Source organism: Puma concolor, chromosome D2 (genome assembly GCF_028749965.1).
Source record: "Puma concolor isolate L17-30 chromosome D2, mPumCon1.1.hap2, whole genome shotgun sequence".
Classification (NCBI taxonomy): Eukaryota; Metazoa; Chordata; class Mammalia; order Carnivora; family Felidae; genus Puma; species Puma concolor.
The window spans coordinates 62,371,125-62,392,615 of record NC_141677.1 but is presented as its reverse complement, the minus strand read 5'-3'; the positions used below and the strand labels follow the sequence as shown (position 1 = coordinate 62,392,615).

At 35.9% G+C, this 21,491-nt stretch overlaps 1 protein-coding gene and 2 pseudogenes across 7 annotated transcripts in view; 1 reads left to right on the top strand and 2 right to left on the bottom strand.

The window, feature by feature from the left end:
• NT5C2 (5'-nucleotidase, cytosolic II) overlaps positions 1-21,491 on the top strand; it is a 148,949-nt gene that overhangs the window by 101,282 nt on the left and 26,176 nt on the right. For all 7 annotated transcript variants that reach the window (XM_086680761.1, XM_025917888.2, XM_025917887.2 and 4 more), the window contains one exon: positions 1,503-1,576. In XM_086680761.1, the coding sequence (XP_086536887.1) occupies positions 1,503-1,576 (74 nt within the window). The remainder of the gene's footprint in view (positions 1-1,502; positions 1,577-21,491) is intronic.
• LOC147576135 (U2 spliceosomal RNA) lies at positions 4,497-4,596 on the bottom strand (annotated as a pseudogene).
• Positions 5,583-6,357, bottom strand: LOC112854693 (small ribosomal subunit protein uS3 pseudogene; annotated as a pseudogene).

Below are 21,491 nucleotides of genomic sequence, written 5' to 3'. Positions count from 1 at the left end.
TATCCCCTGGTACAGTCTCTCCTCTTGGGAGATTATTGACCTATACGTCATTAATAGGGGAGCCCAGACCAGGCATCTTTATTTTTATCAATTTTTCTAGGTGATTTGTAGCATTCTTATTTCTCACAGTTACTTATAAAATGAAGGCAAAGAAAAGGTTTGATAATAAGAGGCTATCAAGCTGGGGATCAGATGGAAAGGATTTTTTTATTTTCAGAAATGATTAGAACTTACCCCAGAATATCATCATGGTGATTGATGATTTACCATGCTTTTATAGTTTTTTCCCTGTGTCTTCAAAAATGATTTCTGAAATTTGAAACTGATTATTTCATTTCTTCAAAATCTGTAATTTGTCCCTGTCTGCCCAATAAAGTCCATACTTTAACGTGGCATACAGAATCTTCGTGATTTTGACTCCTAACCTTTTAGCTTTTTTTTTTTTTTTTAATATTTATTTAGTTATTTTGAGGTAGAGAGCAAGAGCGGGGGAAGGGCAAAGGGAGAGGGAGAATCCCAAGCTGGTTTCACAGGGTCAGCCTAGAGCCCAATGCGTGGCTCAATCTCATCAACCACGAGATCTTGACCTGAGCCTAAATCAAGAATCTGATGCTTAACCTGCTGAGCCACCCAGATACCTCTAGTTTCATAGCTTTTATTGCCCTTTCCGTCCTACCCCTGACCTTCTGGAAAACCTCCTTTTGCAAAAACAAACGGAAAAGCAAAACCAAAGCAAACTCCCTCAACTCCAGCCACTGTAAATGTTTTTATAGTTCACTATAAACCTTGTCCTGGCCTGATTAATCTGCCTGGATTGCCTTTCTTGCTTTGTCCAAATGGAAAACTTCTACTGATTGCTTATGATTCAGCTCAGGCATCTCTTCTGGTCCCCAAAGAACTGGTGCTGTCTCTTCTGTCTTACTGTATAGCAATTATTGAATTGCTAAAATTATTTGTGTATAAGTCTTTCTCCTGCTAGGCTGAATTTCCTCAAGGATAGAGATTGCAAATTAAAATAGAGGTTCCATGAGGGCAGGTACTCTTTTGTTCACTGTGTATCATGTACCTTGTTAGGGATAAAGTAGGCATTCAATATTGGAATGAATCTATATATGTTTATATCTTTAGTATCTGGCACATGGTAGGCTTTAAATGAGCCTCTGCTTATTAAATAAATTACAAATGAATGAGTGAATGTATTATAAAATCTCAGGCATAAACTTATCTTGGTGGGTCAGACTTAGAAAAGGAGAAATCTCTGAAATCTTCACGTGGCATTGTTAACACCAAGACACAATAAGAAAATACATGTTTTTCCATATACTACCTGATTTCACTTATGGTATAAGAAAGGCTTGAATAATTTTTTTTATGAATCTAAGTATTGGTGTTTAAGTGGAGAAAAAATCTAGAAAGATAGCCAAATAATTTCATTAAATTAGGAATTTTTTTTGGTTTGTCTCAGTATTAATTGAGATATTATTTTTTGCTCCTTGTTTTAGGGTGTTTGTGAACCGAAGTTTAGCCATGGAAAAAATAAAGTGTTTTGGTTTTGATATGGATTACACACTTGCTGGTGAGTAGCACTTTTTGATTGCTTCAGAACTTCTGGTTTAGACATAACACAGTGGGTCTACAGCAGGCAATTAATAAACACTCCTTGATTTAATCATATATTTAGCTACCAGAAGCTCTTGTTATCAAGCTCCTTCCATTGATATTTATGACTATTGAAATTACCAGTTATCCTGAGATTTAGATGGTAAAGATAAGTAGAGCTAAATTACTTTAGACACCCTGGTAAGAAATAATGCAGTGACATTATACATTAATGTGTATATTAGGGCACTTTTGGCTTTTACTTTATTGAACTATTCTTCACGGATGGAATTTTGTATCTTTTGTTCTACCTAAGGAAAACTTTTATCAGCTAAAATTTTTAATGTTATTCTTAAGACAAATGGATTGCAAATATGCTATGTAAAGACTTTTTTAAAAATTAGAGCTGTTCGCTTTGTTCATTATCAGATAGACTTTAAACACAGCACTGTGCTGTTTCTCCCTTCCTGTCTCTGATATATATTTAAAATAATCAATGTATTAGTCATTAGTTGCAAGGTATTTTCAGAACTTAGGATGTTTTTATTGAAATATTTGCATCTGGTGAAAATGTCATTTAATTTAAGAAGTAGTAGGGGTGGAGGACTGAGTTGAGTGCATATTCATATATGTATGTGCATGCATGTGTGTACTGCCACGACACCTGGAAAAGAATCTTTCAGAAATTTTCTCTAAAAAATACTGTCTTTATGCAAAAATCTTAAAATATATAAATTCACTTATCTTCAGAAACCTTTCATATAACAGTATTAGAAAACTGAGTTCCATCTCATATCTCAATTTGATGTTCAGTTTAGGCTAGTAAATGAATAATAATAAATACATGTTATAATAATATAATAATGCAAAAATGAACACATGCAGTTTATAGGTAATTGACACATAGATGTGGCCATGACATCTACCAGACAACTTATATATTAAAAATATACACTGCCTTGGTTTGAATTTTCCTTTCTTTCCTTTATACTCTTTGTTATTAATTTGATTTTCTATTGCCTTACAGTTGTTTTTACAGCATTTTTATTCTTTTATGTTTTTTAATTAGACACAGACATTTTTAGGAGCACTTGTCAGAAAGCAGGTGGAAATACTGTACTTTCTCAGGGTAGATCTTTCTGTCCAAATTGGGAGAAAATCCTACAATCTCTCCCCTTTCTAGAATTTTACCTTTCAAGGGAAAGGAATGGCGAGATATTACCTAAAACAGAGATAGAAGTTAACGGGATCAAAAGTGACAGATTTTTTTTCCCCCTTGGTTATTAAGACAGTCTCAATGTATTGAAATAGTTTTGATTTCAATTTGATTTATTGAAAACCTGTAGGTTCCAGACACGTGTTGTTACTGAGCTTTGAGATAATATAGTTATTCCCACAGAATATTGAAAAAACAAATTTTCTTGTTTAATGAAGAAGTTACTGAATCTTAGTCTCTAAACTTTAAAGATATCATATAATTTCTTCTTTTTATTTGCTTTTTTGTTTTTTTTTGTAATCCGACTTCATATTTTAATGCTTACTCTTACTGTAGACACTAATATATTTATATATAAAGATAATAGGAATTATTAACACTTATTAAGTGCTTATTATGTGCCGAGCCCTATTCTAAATGTTCTATATAGATTATCTCATTTAATACATGGATTATCTCATTCACATAATTTACTTAATATTACAAAAACCCTACGAGGCAGATACTGCTATTGTCTTCATTTTACAGATGATAAGACATTAAGGACTTTGTCCAAGGAAGTTTAGCTGTGATATACCTGAACTGAGATTCAAACCTAAGCATACATTTATATGTGAGTGCGTATACACACACACCTGTATATGTATATGATAAGTTTAAATTAATCATTTTGAATAATGACAGTTTATAGTGAGGTGTAATTTCAAAGTGCTAAGCTCCTCACCTTAAACAAACAAACCAGGAATTAAGCCCTCAAAAGGACTACTTTAAGTAGTCCCCCTTGAGAGACTGTACATCATTTCAATAGTTCAATGTTGGATGAAAAACATTGTTAGTCTTATGGTGCTGCCTTCATAAAGCACATAGGGAAACAAGTTTATTGGCTTTATACTGTCACCTGTTTTCCAGAATGGTATACATTAAATTTATCTGAGAATAACTTGTTATTTAAAAAACCTCACACCCTTGAAGTGCTAAGGACTTTTCACCAGAACAATGTGCCATGAAGTATGGAGACAAGATTAAAAGAAGTGTTTTTTGAAAGCTTTGAGTATTTTGGGATAAACATCATTGGAATAAGTGTAATAGCTTCACAGGATAAGTTCTTGGAAAGGATCTGTATTCTTTCTGAAACCTCATTTGAGACATTGTCTTCTCTGTAGTCCTGACACCTTAGTACATCATTTCCTAAGAGCAACTTATATATCATTTGCAGCTCTTGTTTGCTTGCCTGTCTCCCCATTGGCCTGTGAGTTCTTCAAGGGCAAGGGCTTTCTTTTCACGTTTATATCCGATGTATTGCCAAACTTGGCATGTAGTAGGTGCCCAGTAAAAATATATATTGAATGAACAATTTGGGTACATAAGTTTTAATATGTCAGTTTAAGAATCACTGTACTTTATTAAAATAAAAACTTAAATAAATTAAAAAACTTAAAAAAAAAGACCTAAATTTGAGATCTGAAACCATAAAAATCCTAGAAGAGAGCACAGGCAGTAATTTCTCTGACATTGGCCTTAGCAACATTTTTCTAGATAGGTCCCCTGAGGCAAGGGAAACAAAAGGAAAAATACACTATGAGGATTACGTCAAAATAAAAAGCTGCACAGCGAAGAAACAGTCAACAAAACTAAAAGGCACCTACTGGATGGGAGAAGATATTTCCAAATGACATCTGATAAAGGGTTAGTATCCAAAATATATAAAGAACTTATAAAAACTCAACATCTAAAACACAAATAATCTACACTTGATCTTAGCCAAAAGGCCGAGAAGCGATAAAAACACAAATAATCTAATTTAAAATGGGCAGAAGACATGAACAACCATTTCTCCAAAGGCATACAGATAACCAACAGACCCATGAAAAGATGCTTAACATACTCATCACCAAAGATATGGAAATCAAAACTACAGTGACATATTACCTCACACCTGTCAAAATGGCTAAAACAAAAAACACAGAAACAACAGGTGTTGGCGAGGATGTGGAGAAAAAGGATCCCCCCTGTGCACTGGTGTAATGCAAACCTGTGCAGCCAATGTGGAAAATAGTATGAAGGTTCCTCAAACTTAAAATCCAGGAATTACACTACTAGATATTTACCCAAAGAATACAAAAACACTAATTCAAAGGATACATGCACCTCTATGTTTATAGCAGCATTATTTATAATAGCCAAATTATGAAAAGCAGCCCAAGTGTCCATCGACTGATGAATGGAAAAAGAAGATGTGGTATGTGTATATGTGTGTGTACACACACACACACACACACACACACACACACACACACAATGGAATATTATTCAGTCATCATAAAGAATGAAATATTGCCATTTGCAATGACGTGGATGGAGCTAGAGCATATAATGCTAAGTGAAATAAGTCAGAGAAAGACAAATACCATAGGATTTCACTCATGTGGAATTTAAGAAACAAATGAGCAAAGGAAAAAAGACAAACCAAGAAACAGACTTTTACCTTTAGAGAACAAACTGATGGTTGCCAGAGGAGAGGAGGATAAAGGAAGGGACGGGTAAAATAGGGGATGGAGATTAGGGACTGCACTTGTTATGATGAGCACTGGGTGACTAAAATAAAAAGTTAAAATTAATTAATTAAAAACTAAAAAAAAAAAAATCATAGTATTTGTTTACCCAGTATAAAAATATGCACTATTCAAGTGGAATACTTTTTTTTTCTTTTTCGAAGATTTTATTACAGGTCTTTACAGGGCAAAATCCAAACTCCAGGTTCAGCTGCCCAGGAGAGGAGACCCTGTTATGTTGTGGGTGCCGGCTGCAGCACAGCAGGCAGCTCTGGCTTCCCACCCTTCTGTTCCGAGATGGGGGTGGTGGGATGGATCTCATCTTTGGGTTCCACAGTGCTCACATGATCTGGCAGGGGCTTCTTAGGGCCAGTCTTACCACTTGGGTCCCAGGGAAGCATGATCTTCACTTTGATGCCCAGCACACCTTGTCTAAGCAGCACAGGGCACACACCAGTGTCAAAGTAGTAGTTGACAGGGTCCCCACTGTGAATCATCAGGCCATCCACAAACTTCATGGATTAGCCCACTGTCCTTGGAGCTTCCCAGACACCATGACCTCACAGCCTTTGGTTCCACTCACCATGATGAATCGCAGCACACCATAGCAGTCCCTCCACACAAGGAGGCCTCCTAGGAGTTTGTAATACAGAGACTGCCTGGGCAATAGCACATAGACCTCTTGCGGCCACTTTTTCAGCATAATGCTCTACATTGCCTTCAGGGAAACCAAATCTTTTCTGAACCACAGCGGCCGATTCTCGGATCCACCAGCCCTTCTCACCCAGAACATTCTGTGTCCTGGTTGCCAGGATAATGATTTTTTTGTCCTGGTTGATGTAACTTGGACCTCAACCCCAGAGTAGCCATCTTCAGCCAGCTCCCAAGTGAGAAACTCATTCAGTTCAGCTTTGAAGATGCCATCAGCAATAGACTTCCTCTTCTTGGAAATTTGCACCATCTTGCTGCTGCGCACTGCTGAAAGGAAAGACCAAGTGGAATACTTTTAAATATGAACTTATGTTTTTAATTTTAAAATAATAGTAAGTTACATATGGTAAAACACATGCATTTTAGGTATATATATTTAGTTCGACAAAATGTATACATGTGTAACTACCACCACAATTAGGATAAAGGATATTTCCATCACTCCAAAAAGTTCCCTCATTGCCTCTTTGAAGTCAATTCTGCCTTCTACCCTGCCATTTGCCTCAGGGCTTTTCATCATTGTAGATTAATTTTGCCCTTTTCAGAATTTCAAGTAAATGGAGTCATACAGTATATACTCTTGTGTCTGGCCTCTTTTGCTCAACATAATGTTTTTGTGATTCATTAATGATGTTTTTTGTCTGTCAGTAAGCAGTTCATTCTTCCTTTTTTCTTACCCTCAACATTTTAAAACTTTATTTTGAAATAATTTTAGACTTATGAAAGAGCTGCAAAAATAATAGTTGGCTTCTATTCTCTTCTTGTAAAAAAGATTTTTTAAAGTTTATTTATTTTTGAGAGAGAGACCGAGAGAGAGAGAGAGAGCGCAAGCGCAAGCAGGAGAGGGCCAGAGAGAGAGAAGGAGACACAGAAACCGAACGAAGCTGGCTCCAGGCTCTGAGCGGTTAGCACAGAGCCTGATGTGAGTCTCGAAGCCATGAACTGTGAGATCATGACCTGAGCCAAAGTTAGATGCTCAACTAACTGAGACACCCAGGCACCCCTTCTCTTTTTTTTTTTGTTAATGTTTTGTTTTGTTTTGTTTTGTTTTGTTTTGTTTTGTTTTGTTTTGTTTTGTTTGAGACAGCAAGCGAGCAGGGAGGGGCAGAGAGAGAGGGAGACAGAGAATCCAAAGCAGGCAGGCTCTTCACTGCCACCACAAAGCCCAACATCAGGCTCAAACCCATGAACTGTGAGATCATGATGTAGGCTGAAGTTGGATGTTCAACTGACTGAGCCACCCAGATGCCCCAGCCTCTATTCTCTTCTGATGGTGACCTCTTATTTAATATAGTTGACCACAGTACAATTATAAGAACTAAGAAATTAACTAATTAACATTAGTACAATACTACTAATTGAAATATAGCCTTTATTCAGTTTTTGCAAAATTTCCCACTAATATTCTTTAACCCAGTCTAAGATCCCACATTGCATTTGGTTCTCATTTTTCCTTAGTGTCTTCTGTGACAGTCCCGTCTTTCATTACTTTGACACTTTTGGTTAGATACTTTTGTAGAATCTTCTACAATTTGGGTTTGTCTGATGTTTTTTCACATGATGAAGTATTACGCACATTTGTGAAGAATACTACAGAAATGGTGTATTCTTTTCAGACCATAATACCAGTAAGTCTTATTACTAGTGATTTTAACCCGTCAACATTATAAAATTATCCTGTTTCTCTTTAAACTTTACTTTTTTTGGGGCGCCTGGGTGGCGCAGTCGGTTAAGCGTCCGACTTCAGCCAGGTCACGATCTCGCGGTCCGGGAGTTCGAGCCCCGCGTCAGGCTCTGGGCTGATGGCTCAGAGCCTGGAGCCTGTTTCCGATTCTGTGTCTCCCTCTCTCTCTGCCCCTCCCCCGTTCATGCTCTGTCTCTCTCTGTCCCAAAAATAAATAAACGTTGAAAAAAAAAATTAATAAACTTTACTTTTTTTGGAGGAGGAAGCCAAGTAGTAGTCCATTGCATGTGCATAGGTTTTCCCTGCTATCTGAAAGTAGAGTGTTCTCTGAAACTATTTGTAAGCTGAAATGTCATAAAGCGAAGAAACAGTTACCCTTAACTTATATGGAAGAAAATTGGGGGCATTTCCAGATCCTCAAAATAACTGTTCTTAGGCTTTTCTGATACTGTAAAACACATGTTGCTAATGAATACACAAAATAAATTGAGCTAAAGCACAGTAGCTTACAGACACAATTGAAAGTCATGGTGGCTTGATGCTAAGATATTAAGTCACAGGGAAGGAGTGTCACGGAGCCACTCTTGGTGCTTGTGGTATGAACTGCCTCTACAAGGGCTGCCAGGTTGTTTTTTTGTTGAGTTGTAGAAGTTCTTTTTTTTTTTTAAGTTTATGCATTTATTTTTGAGAGAGTGAAACCGTGCAGCAGGGGAAGGGCAGAGAGAAGAGAGAGGTAAAGAGAGAATCTTAAGCAGGCTCTACACTCAGTGCAGAGCCTGATGTCAGGCCCAAACTCACAAATCATGAGATCATGACCTGAGCCAGAATCAACTGAGCCACCCAGCACACCAAGATGATTTCTTGACCAGTTTGTAGAGAATTGACATCTTAACTGCATTGAGTCTTCGAGTCCAGGAACATGATACATTGTGCCATTTACCTAATCTTTTTTAGGATCTCTTAGCAATGTTTTGTCTTTTTTGGTATAAAGGTCTTATACATTTTTATCTGTTAAGTATTTCCTATTTTTTATGTAGTTGTAAATGGTATTTGAAATTTCATTTTCTATTATTTTGTTGCTGGCATTTAGAAATAGCAGCTCATTTTTGTATATTGTCTTTGAATCCTGTGACTTTCTAAATTCACTTATTAGTTCTAGTAGTTCTTTTATACACTTCTTAGAGTTATCTACATATATAATCAGATTATCTGCAAGTCACTTTTCTTTCTAATCTTTATATCTTACTAAAAAAATTTTTTTGCCTTCTTGCACTAAAACCTTAGTACTATGTTGAATAGAGGTGTTGAGAATGGACCTCTTTACTGTATTCTTGATCTTAGGGAGAGAGAATGTTCAGTTTTTTACCATTAAGTATAATATTAGTTGTAGGTTTTTTGTAAATGCTTTTTATTGGTTGGAAAGTTTCCTTTTATTCTTAGTTTTCTGGGAGTTTTAACATGAGTGATTGCTAAATTTCATCAAATGTTTTTCTGCCTCTGTTGAGAAGATCCAAGGATGAATTACACTGAATGATTTCTGAATGTTAAACCAACTTTGCATTCCTGGAGTAAATACCACTTGGTTAAGTACTATTCTATGTATTGGCAAATTTGATTTGCTGCTATTTTGTTGAGGATTTTTGCGTTTTGTCCATGAGGAGCATTGGTTTATAGTTGTCTTGTAATGTCTCTTGAATTTTGGTTTTGGCGTAATGCTGGCCTCATAAAATGAGTTTGGGAATTGTTCCCCTTTACTATTTCTCAAAGTTTGGGTAGAATTGACATTATTTTTTCCTTAAGTATTTGATAGAATTAATAGTAAAACTGTCTGGGCCAGGAGTTATTTTTGTGGGAATGTTTTAAATTATGCATTCAACTTTTAAACATAGGGCTAGTCAGAGTTTCTGTTTCTTCTTAAATCAATTTTGATAGTTTGTGTCCATTTCACTGAGTTTTAAATTTATTGGCATAATATTCATTATATTTTTATTATTCTTTTGATGTCTGTAAGATCTGTAGTACTGTTGTATTTTTTATTCCTGATACTGGTAATTTGTGTCTTTTTTTTTTCTTCAGTCTAGCAAGAGGTTTATCAGTTTTACTGATTTCTTTTTTCTCCTGCTAAGAACTTACCAGCTTTCAGTTTTAGTGAATGCATGAGAATGAGGGAGATTTAAATTTAAAGGTGATTTTTATTTATTTATTTATTTATTTATTTATTTATTTATTTATTTATTTAAAGTGTTGATTTTTTATTTATTTATTTATTATTATTTTTTTTTTTCAACGTTTATTTATTTTTTTTGGGACAGAGAGAGACAGAGCATGAACGGGGGAGGGGCAGAGAGAGAGGGAGACACAGAATCGGAAACAGGCTCCAGGTTCTGAGCCATCAGCCCAGAGCCCGACGCGGGTCTCGAACTCACGGACCGCGAGATCGTGACCTGGCTGAAGTCGGACGCTTAACCGACTGCGCCACCCAGGCGCCCCTATTATTATTTTTTTTTAATGTTTATTTTTGAGACAGAGAGAGACAGAGCATGAAGGGGGGAGGGTCAGAGAGAGAGGGAGACACAGAATCCGAAGCAGGCTCCAGGCTCTGAACTGTCAGCACAGAGCCTGACGTGGGCTCGAACTCACGAACAGTGAGATCATGACCTGAGCCGAAGTCGGACACTTAACTGACTGAGCTACCCAGGCGCCCCACGAGCTATACATTTTTAATGTTTTTATTAGTTTATTTATAGAATTTCTATGTAAGATTGACATTTTTATATAAAATTTTTAAAACTCCCAAAATGAAGAACTTAACCTGTTGACATAAGCTAATTTTTCCTGATTGTCTTGGACCTAAATTAATTTTAATCTTGAGATCTGCCTATAAAATTAATGCCAGTATTGGTATTTAGCCCCTTATCTAATACCGTAGATTAACATTTTCTCTTACTGGGAGTACGTACGTTAATTATGCTTTAACCAGTTTGTATCCCAAGTACAGAAAAGTTACATAAATGAAAGCCATTGTTTAGATTCTAAATAATACTGAGTCTTTTATATTAGCTTTACCATTCACCAGCGGTGGACTATTTTTTTTATTAAAAATGCACATGAAAAAAAATACACATGATGTGTATCAGAAACTGGTCCTTTGCATATTTTTGTCTTCCTCTGCAGATACATGTTTTTCTTTTCCCTTCTCTTAAGGCTTTTTGTCCCTCAATTAGACCTGTTGGGTGCTTTGGTTATCTATTTTATTAAGTTGCTCTAATGTAGGTGCTTTCTAGACAACAGATTTTGTGTTTGTGGTCTTTATCTGAGAGCAATCTTTTAGCCTTTTTCTGCTGAAATGTTTCAGACAGATGGATCAGAATGATGATTGCATTTCCCAGGACAAATCAAGCCAAAAAAGATTTAGGTCTTTGGACATATGAAAGAGCAAGAAAGTTGTTTTTAAACTAGCTGTTTCCCCTCCATAGAATGAAGGGAGTAAAGCTATACTATTTGTGAATTCTGTTTCCTTGTTTTTGTTTGTATAGAGGACTGCTAAAAATGTTATATTGCTGAATTTATTTTTGTTAATAGTGGACAGAATAGTAAAAATGGAAAGCAAAGGGAGAATTGACTTTTTTTTAGGTGTTTATTGCTTGTTCATTTTTCAAGTTGCAAACAGACATAAATGGACCTGTGGTTTCTATTGCTTTTAGTATTCTAATTACTTAGTTTTATAATATTATATCCAGAAATTTATTGCTGAGGTTTCAAATGAGAAATTAATTTCTGATTCAGTGAGTAACTTAAAGTAACTGCTATTACATCCTCATGATTGTAGTTCACTATCTGACAGACTGCTAATCTGCAAAATGTGGTTTCTTTTACAAGCAAATGTTAGCCAATAGCTATTAAATTAGAATAATTTGGATGTAAGAAGTGATCGAAGAGTAAACGAGTCAGAATAATCCTATTTCTGTTTTGAAGGCTAAGTCCCACACATTCAGAGTTTAGGCCTAGTCTTATTTTTATCTTAACCTTAGAGACTATGAGGTTGTAGAAAAAGCAGTGTGATTGACCTTAGTCATTTAAGAAAAAGAAGGTGTGTGTGTGTTTGCGGGGGGGGCAGGGTGGGGGGGAAGGAGGGTAAACTGTTGGTATAAGGCTTAAAGGAAATAATGATGTATGTAAAATGATGAATGCAGTGATACCAAAGTATTGATATACCAGTCTCAAGCTATACAGGAAACTCTAAGGAATAAGGAGAAGAATATCAACCTTAAACTCATTTATATTCCTATATATTGTGGAAAAACCTGAAATGTTGGACAGATAGCAGTGGAATATTTAATCACTCCTTTGTTTTTGAATTTTCTTTGTAAGTATTACAGATGATCATGAACTTAATAGAAAGTTGGAAGTTCTTTTTCTGAATAGATTTAAAATGTCAAAGTATTTGGCATCAGATTATGTTTACAGAGAAAAGAAATTAAGCACTGTTTTTAGTGAAGGGTTATTTAGCAGGATCATGGTGAAGGAATGGATTCTGAGAAAGGGTTTTTATTTAAATTTAAATTTTTTCCTTTATGACAAAGGTATCACTGATACGCTTTTAATAAGTACCGTGGAAATTATTTGCTTTTTAGAAACAATAAAAACTCTTTTAATGAAAGGAAGTAATTGACCTTTGCAGTTGCATGAAAGACTTAATATGCAACAAGTTTCATGGAATTAACATCAAAATTATATATGTATAATTTTCAGAAGTCTTTACCCCAAGGGAGAGTGTATGTGTCCACGGAGGATTTAATATTTACTTAATGACCTTCACAAATATAGAATGACTCTTGGTTTACAATTATGAAGACGTATTATTTCTAGATTGGTTCATGTTTTGTTTTGTTTTGTTTTGTTTTGTTTTGTTTTGTTTTGTTTTGTTTGGGCTTCACACCCAATGTGGGCTCAAATTCACAACCCGGAGACCAAGAGTAGCATGCTCTGCCAACTGAGCCAGCCAGGCACCCCTCTATGGTTCATTTAAATCATTTTGATTTTTCCTTTTTCAGTCAAGAAGTCTGCTTTTTTTTTTTTTCTTATTTTTCCTTTCTTTTTATTGCCCCTGTTGAGCCCAAATATCCAAAAAGAGGCACATTACAATTTTTTTCCAGCTCCAACACCTTTAGGGTTCTGAGCCATTTTGGTAAGTCCAACATTAAGTTCCTTATTTTTTGTTACCATTTCAGTACTAATGGATGTTGGTCACTGTCCAGTCCTTCCCATTTTTCTGAGAAATTGTCAGGAGGAAGAGAACATTTATTAAGCATGTACTATATGTGCTATAAAATATATTTTATGTACAGTGTACCTTTTTTTGTTAAATTTATTTATGTTGAGAGAGCACACATGCAGGGAGGGCAGAGAGAGGAGAGAGAGAGAGAGGGAGAGAGAGAGAGAGAGGGAGAGGGAGAGAAAGAGAGAATCCCAAGCAGGCTCCCCGCTGAACACAGTGTCTGATGCGGGGCTCAAACTCCGAACCCTGAGACCATGACGTGAGCTGAATGGCGCCCCTGCACAGTGTAGGGCTCTTCACAACAGCCCACTGAAGTGGGGATTATTGCCTCTCTTTTGCAAATAGTTCACCAAATCAAGAGGTAAAAGAAATTGTACGTGGAAATTGGCTTAAGATTCATAGCTAGAATGTAAACCTAGGTCAGTTCTGTTTCTTAATGCTGCTCCGAGCTATCACAGGAACAGAAATTATTTACTAATCTCTCAATGAGAAGTCATTGTCTTGCATTTGAATATAATCCTCATCCTTAGAATACAGATAATTTTACACGGTTTTTCTTTTAATTTTTAGGAGTAAGCATAAGGAAATTTACACAGAGTACTGTGTAAATACTTTGTTCTAGATATTGTTAAAATTCTAAAATTGTGCATTTTTTAAATCTTGGGAGGAATTGAAAATATGTTAGACTCTCCTTTTGAATTTTTCTGCCCTCCTCTCCTTTCTAGGCTATGTTATTAGCCACCAGGGATGAAATCCAATTATCTCAAACCTAAGCATTTTGCAGTAACAAGCCCAAAGCAGAGAGAGAAGATAGAATAAAGCTATTAAAAGTACCAGAGAAGAAATTAAGACAAACTAGTTTTTGCTAAATTAGAGGATTATCCTCTTACTAGCAGAACTACTTCTGGACCTTTGATCTGTCATCTTATCCTGTCATGCATAGTAGATGCCCTCAATGATCTTGTTTTATTGTTTTTGGAATTGACTCAACTTACTTGACATTTAAATGAACATTTTTTTTGCGTGGTGTATTGACTTGGACTTAAGTCCAGGCCACTCAGGTCATGTTTCTGTCAGCTATTGTATATCCTCACAAAACTTACTGGCATTAGTGGCATTTAAAATTTTTTTTTAATGCTTATTTATTTTTGACAGAGGGACAAAACGTGAACAGGGAAGGGGCAGAGAGAGAGGGAGACACAGAATCTGAAGCAGGCTCCAGGCTCTGAACTGTCAGCACAGAGCCCGATGTGGGGCTCAAACTCATAAGCCATGAGATCATGACCTGAGCCGAAGTCGGACGCTTAACTGACTGAGCCATCTAGGTGCTCCTGTCATTAGTGACATTTAAAGGAGAAGAAACAATCTAAAGTAAGAAGTATTATATATTATATATTATTGGTATGCTGTCACCAAAGACATCTCAAACAAGGTAGAGCACCTTTTTCCCTCCCTTTTTTTTTTATTGTGGTGAAATCCACATAAAACTTATTATTTTATCTATTTTAAATGTATAATTAGTGGCATTAAGTAAATCTACAATATCGTGCAACCCATTATCAATTTCCATAACTTTCTCATTATCCTAAACAGAAACTCATTAAGCAGTAACTTCCCATCATCTTTTCACTTCAGCCCCTGTAACTCCTAATCTACTTTTTGTGAAGTTACCTATTCTAGATGTTTCATATAAGTGATTCCATATCATGGAATCATATGATTCCATCCATGGGTCTTGGTTATGTCTCTTAGCATGTTTTCACGTTTCTTTTATGTTGTGGCATATATCAGATTTCATTCCTTGTTAAGGCTGAATAATATTCCATTATATGTACAGACCACATTTTGTTTATCCATCGTCCATCAGTGGACACTTGGGTTGCTTCCACCTTTTTGACTTTTGTGAGTAGTGCTGCTAGGAGCATTGGTATACAAGTATGTATTTTAGTCTTTGCTCTCAGTTCTTCTGGGTAGATACCCTGGAATGGAACTGGTGAATCCTATAGTAATTACATGTTTAACTTTTTGAGAAAGTCCTGAATTGTTTTCCACAGTGGCTGCACCATTTTACATTCCACCAGCAATGCATGAGGGTTCTAGTTTGTCCACATCCTTGGCAACACTTGTTATTTTAAGATTTTTGTTGTTATTTTGATAATGATAATTTTAATGGGTGGGAGGTTGTATCTCATTATGGCTTAAAAATATATATTTTTAATATTTATTTTTGATAGAGTGTGAGGTGGGGAGGGGCAGAGAAAGAGAGCGTCAGAGGATCTGAAGTGGTATCTGTGCTGACAGCAGGGATCCCCATGCAGGGCTCAAACCCACAGACCCTGAGATCATAACCTGAGTCAGAGTCAGCCACTTAAGTCCAATGCTCAACCAACTGAGCCGCTCAGACATTTCCTCTCATTGTGGTTTTGATTTACATTTCCGTAATGGCTGGTGATGTTGAGCACCTTTCATATGTTTATTAGCTATCTATATGGTATGTCTTATTTGGAGAAATGTCTTGTCTTAGTCCTTTGTCCATTTCTTAACTGGGTTGTTTGGTTTGTTGTTGAGTTGTAGATGAAATATCTTCAGATATTTTGGACATTAATCTCTTACCAGGTATATAATTTGCAAATATTGTTTCTCATTCTGTGGGTTGCCTTTTCACTGTCTTGAATAGTGTCTTTTGATGCAGAAAAGTTTTTAATTTTGATGAAGTCCAGTCCATCTATTTTTTCTCTTGTTGCCTGTGATTTTGCTGTCATGTCAAGAAATTGTTGCCAAAATCAGTATAACAAAGATTTTCTCCTCTGTTTTCTTTTAAGAGTTTTATAGTTTTAGCCCTATGTTTAGGTCTTTGATCCATTTTGAGTTAATTTTTATATGTGGAATAAAGTAAGGATCCAACTTCATTCTTTCTCATGTGGATATCCCGTTTTCTCAACACTATTGAAAAGACTGACCCTTCCCTTCCTGAATGGTCTGGGCATCCTTATAAACATCATTTGACCATATATGCACCAGGCAGCATTAAAAAAAAATAAGATATATGACAATGTGAGCGTTTGTGTGGTGCTTCAGCATTTCTTAAAGAGAGATGAGGCTCCTTGTAATGGTACTGAATTAAATTAATAATGGAACATCAGCTGATTAGAACCTACTGTGGTTAGTGTGTAAACTGGATGCACCTTTTGAAGTTCTTAGTGTGACAGCACTGTCAAAGTTTCTTAAAAAGTTTTTGGTACAAACTAAGGAAGATAACCTATCTTAGAAAAGCCAGAGAAATTCTCATTGTCCAAAGTCATGAGAGAGGACTCAGGGCATCCTTCTTACAACTTGAAAATGTAGAACTTACATATTACCTTATTCCACATTCTCTCAAACAGATTGTCTCCATGCAAGAGAGTTTTGTGTTAATGAATGAACAGCTCTAAGTCATTGAAAGTTATTAACCTATTTATATCCTCTGACTTATTCTTGAGGGATTTATCACTTTTTAAATGGATCAGATGTATACAGTTGAAGGTTTAAGGAATATAAAAATAGGTGTGATTTTTTTTTTTCTAAAAGAACTTTTAAATAGGGTTTTGTTTGTTTTTTCTGAAACAACAGAATAAGGGCTTGAGTGTTTGAACAGAGAAACTAGGGTAATAGATAAAAAGAAGAAAAACTTCCAAAAACAAATGATCCCTTTCCAAAAAAAAAACTAGGATTGTGCTTCATAAAATTATTAATAAAAATAAATTGGAAAACACTCACAAACAAAACAAAAATCTAATCAGTATATATATATCATGCAGGATATCTTGCCTCCCTGTTGCATGAGGGAGTGATAAGGCTCATTTGGATGAGTAAGTTCTATTATGTTTGTACTCAACTCAAAAAGAAGAATTGTGAAGATGAAAAGTGATACTTTAGTACTAGAGTCCAATCAGTGATTAGTATCAAGGATCCATTCAGAATAAGCTGAACTTGATGGTATCTATGGTTGAATGGGTTTGCATAACTGGAGGGTTCCTTATGTACAGTATTGACTGTAAAGCAATAAAATATACTTCTCTGTAAATCTCCAGAAGTGATTTGAGGTGACTTGCAAAATGAAACACATATAAAATGGGTCAAAAGACTACTTTTTTTTTTTTTTTTTTTTTAAGTAGGCTTCACTCCCAGTGCAGAGCCTAGCACATGGCTTGAACTCATGATGCTGAGATCAAAAGTCAGACACTCAACCCACTGAGCCACTCAGGCGCCCCAAAAGACTACTTTTTATAGGGGTGCCTGGGTGGCTTAAGTGTCCAACTTTGGTTCAGGTCATGATCTTGCAGTTTGTGGGTTTGAGCCCCGTGTCGGGCTCTGTGCTAACAGCTCAGAGCCTGGATCCTGTTTCAGATTCTGTGTCTCCCTCTCTCTCTGCCCCTCCCCTCCTCACTCTGTCTTTCTCAAAACTAAATAATAAACATTTTTTTAAAAGACTACTTTTTATAAAAGACTGTAATAAAATATGCTTCCAAATATCCTTCATATAATCACCTTATTAGGAAAAACTTATTCCAATATTGCTATCATTTACTTTTTTTTAAGATTTAATTTTTAAGTAATCTCTTAAAAATTTGAGTGTGAGGCTCGAACTTACAACCCTGAGATCAAGAGTTGCACGCTCAACTGACTGAGCGAGGCAGGTACCCCTTCACTGTCATTTCTTAGACATTTTAGGAATTCTTTAGAAATTTGTTTTCATAGCCAGTTTATAAACACAAGAAAACCTGCTTCATTGCTTCATTAAGTAGTCCCCTGTTTTTTTAACCCAGTTTGATCTACCGTTTTATTCACTGGTTGCTCTGAATAACTGCCACTCCTCCCCCCCCCCCCCACCACCACTTTAAATTCACTTCGTCATCTGTTGATGAAAAATGTGCTACTAGGGAGGATATCTAGAACAACATGCTATAGACTCTGAAAGTAGTTTTGAAAGAATTTCAGACATGTTCTGAGTAATGATTGCATTATTGGAATAAGTATATATTGACTTGAGGAGTGATTATTTTGAATGGGAGAAGGCTAGTTTGGATGAAAAAGTTCTATTATGTTTGTTATTAAAAGGCATTATTTGGGGAGGGGTTGGGAAAAACAAAAGGCATTATTTTATGTCCCATCTCATACCATAGTTTGTTTTCATTTCATAGTTGGTTTTTATTTGTTTCTGTTTTGGTATAGTTGTATTCTAGAGAGAGAGAACTTAGAACTTATTTTGGAATAAGTCTACTGATCCTTAGGTAAAAATACTTGTTTTCTTTATTAGTTTGTTTCTTTAACTGAACTAAGTTATTTTTTAAAAGCTATTGTTGATGGCATCCCCACTTTTGAATTTTTTTCACATGTTTACATTTCTGTTTTGTTTGGTCCAATGTCTCACCCTATGTGTTAACTCTGATTTGCTAAGAGTGTTAATATATGATAATACTAAGCCAGTACTTTCATACCAAAAGAGCAGTGCCTTTGCTACAGTAGGTTTTCTCATCAAGACTATAAGATTGGACAGCCTTAGTATAGTTAAAATATTTCTGAGCAATCCTTAATTTGGAAGGCTCTTACTATAACTTACTGCTGATAGAAGACTGTTCTAGTATCATACTGGCCTGTAAGTGGGAAGGATATTCAAGCAGTAGTTAAAAGATCACCCAAACTAGTTAATAATTCTGTATGTGCATGTGTATAACTTTTGTATAGTTGTGCAACTTCAGTATTCTTTGAAAAATTAGTTTAAAAACTTTTGATCTGATAGAAGTTATTAAATAGGAAGAGAAAACATTAGGGACGATGAAACAAGAATCCAAAATACTGATAATTGTTAAAGCTTGGATGATGATTTTAAAGCAGATCATTTAATATTCTCTGTATTTTTTTTTGTGTATGATTTAAAAATATTCTTTTTTTTTAATATGTCACTTTATTATTTTTTTAAATGTTTATTTTTGAGAGAGAGAGACAGAACGTGAGCAGGGGAGGGGCAGAGAGAAAGGGAGACACAGAATCCAAAGCAGGCTCCTCCAGGCTCTGAGCTGTCAGCACAGAGCCCTACTACGTTGGGCTCAAACTCAAGAACCTGAGATTATGACCTGAGCCAAAGTCGGATGCTTAACTGACTGAGCCACCTAGGTGCCCCTAAAAAATATTCTTAATAAAGTTAAATTAAAAGACTAAGTAGAGGAAACTGACAAAATGCCAATAAGGTGATTTTTTAAAGGTATTTGAATGTAAAGGTTTTTTATTTCCATTTGATATATACTTTTTATTTTAGGTATTACTGCTGTTTTCCTTTCTTTTTTTTCTCTTCCCTTCTCTTCTCTTCTCTTCTCTTCTCTTCTCTTCTCTTCTCTTCTCTTCTCTTCTCTTCTCTTCTCTTCTCTTCTCTTCAGAGTGTGAGAGAGTGCGTGTGTGTGCAAGTGTGAGCCGGGAAGGAAGAGAGGGAGAGAGAATCCCAAGCAGGCCCCACACCCAGCATGGAGTCCGATGCTGGTCTCAATCTCACAATTGTGAGATCATGACCTGAGCGAAAATCAAGACTCAAATGTTTAACTGACTGAGCCAACCAGGTGTCCCATCTTACTGCTTTTTCTTTCTTACTTTTTCTTTTTTTTTTAAGTTTATTTATTTTGAGAGAAAGAGAGAGTGAGCATGAACAAGCAGGGGAGGGGCAGAGATAGAGGGAGACAGAGAATCCCAAGTAGGCTTGAACTCATTGAATCTTGAGATCATGACCTGAGGTGAAACCAAGAGTCAGACACTTAACCAACTGAGCCACCCACGTGCCTCATTACTGCTTTTTCTTCAACTTAAGGATTTCTTATACTAACTACCTCAGAAAACAAAGGACTATTTCTGCAACCAAGTATGCTTTTGAAGTGGTGTATGTTAGGAAAGAATTTTAAAAGAATAATACTCCAGGGACACCTGGGTGGCTCAGTCGGTGAAGCATCCCGCTCCTGGTTTCAGCTCAGGTCATGATCTTATGGTTTGTGATAGGCCCCACATCAATCTCTGCGCTGCCAGGAGCCTGCTTGGGATTCTCTCTCTCCCTCTCTGCCCCTCCACCATGCACATGCTTGCTGTCTCTCAAAATAAATAAACATTCTTTAAAAGAAAGAAGACAGAGACAGAGAAAGAAAGAAAAGAAAAAAGAAAACTCCAGTGCATAATCTTAGTTGTAGATAAAAGCTCTTTGTATTGAGGTTAAATACCCTCAAGACTATTCTTTTTAGATACATATTTATATGTTACCTGTTTTAGATTTATATATTACTTTTAAGCATCTCTATTTTACATATATGAGTCTACACTTAATTTCCAAATTTTGATTCCCTTTATGTCATTTCACTATCCCAGTTGGTGTTTCCATTAATTTAATTTTTTAATTTTTATTTTTTTAACATTTATTTATTTTTGAGAGAGAGAGACAGAGTGCAAGCAGGGGAGGGGCAGAGAGAGAGGGAGACACAGAATCTGAAGCAGGCTCCAGGCTCTGAGCTGTCAGCACGGAGCCGGACATGGGGCTCGAACTCACAAAATGTGAGATCATGACCTGAGATGAAGTTGGATGTTTAACCAACTGAGCCACCCAGGCGCCCCGTGTTTTCACTAATTTTAAATTAATCTTTCTGAATTGCAATAATGTGTGGTTGGTTCCTAGGTCATTAGGAGATTTAAAAGATTGTTTAATAAAATCCAGTTCCATCTTCTCCATTACAAGGTGAGTGATAGAAATAATCACTTATCAGTGTTTATGATCTTTTCATTGTCAATCATAAAAGTATTTAAATGTAAATCAGGTTATTTTTTGGAATAGTGTCTTATGTTAGTTGCATCAGTAAAATTACTAAAATCTTACTTAACAAATATTGCCTGCTGTTTTCAACAAGTATAAACTTGTTTCAAGAGTCTTAACATTAACTACATTGGAATTAGAATTTTAAAAACATTTAAAAGGAGGGGTGCCTGGTGGCTCAGTCGGTTAAGCTTCCAACTTTGGTTCAGGTCATGATCTGTAGGTTTGAGCCCCGTGTTGGGCTCTGTGCTGACAGCTCAGAGCCTGGAGCTTGCTTCGGATTCTGTGTCTCCCTCTCCCTCCCCCTTCCCCTCCCTCTCCCACAAAATAAAAAACATTAAAAGAAACTTTATTTTTTAATTTAAAAGGAGTCTTAACATAATAGTTAACTTTTGATTCATCTCTTTTCTGCTTATACAGTCTCTGAATGTTTGCTTTATCATTGGGTTAATGGTCACTGAGAAAAGAACCAGATGATAATGGAGGCATGCTATGTAATGAAAATTTAAGGTTAAGCCTTGTGGATAAAAACCTATTGGGTCAGAGAACTCTTAATAGTGGGGGTTACCTAGGCCAGGCAGATCATGAGGTGATTGTAATTCTTTCAGTCATTGGGAACATTTGTTTGGTTT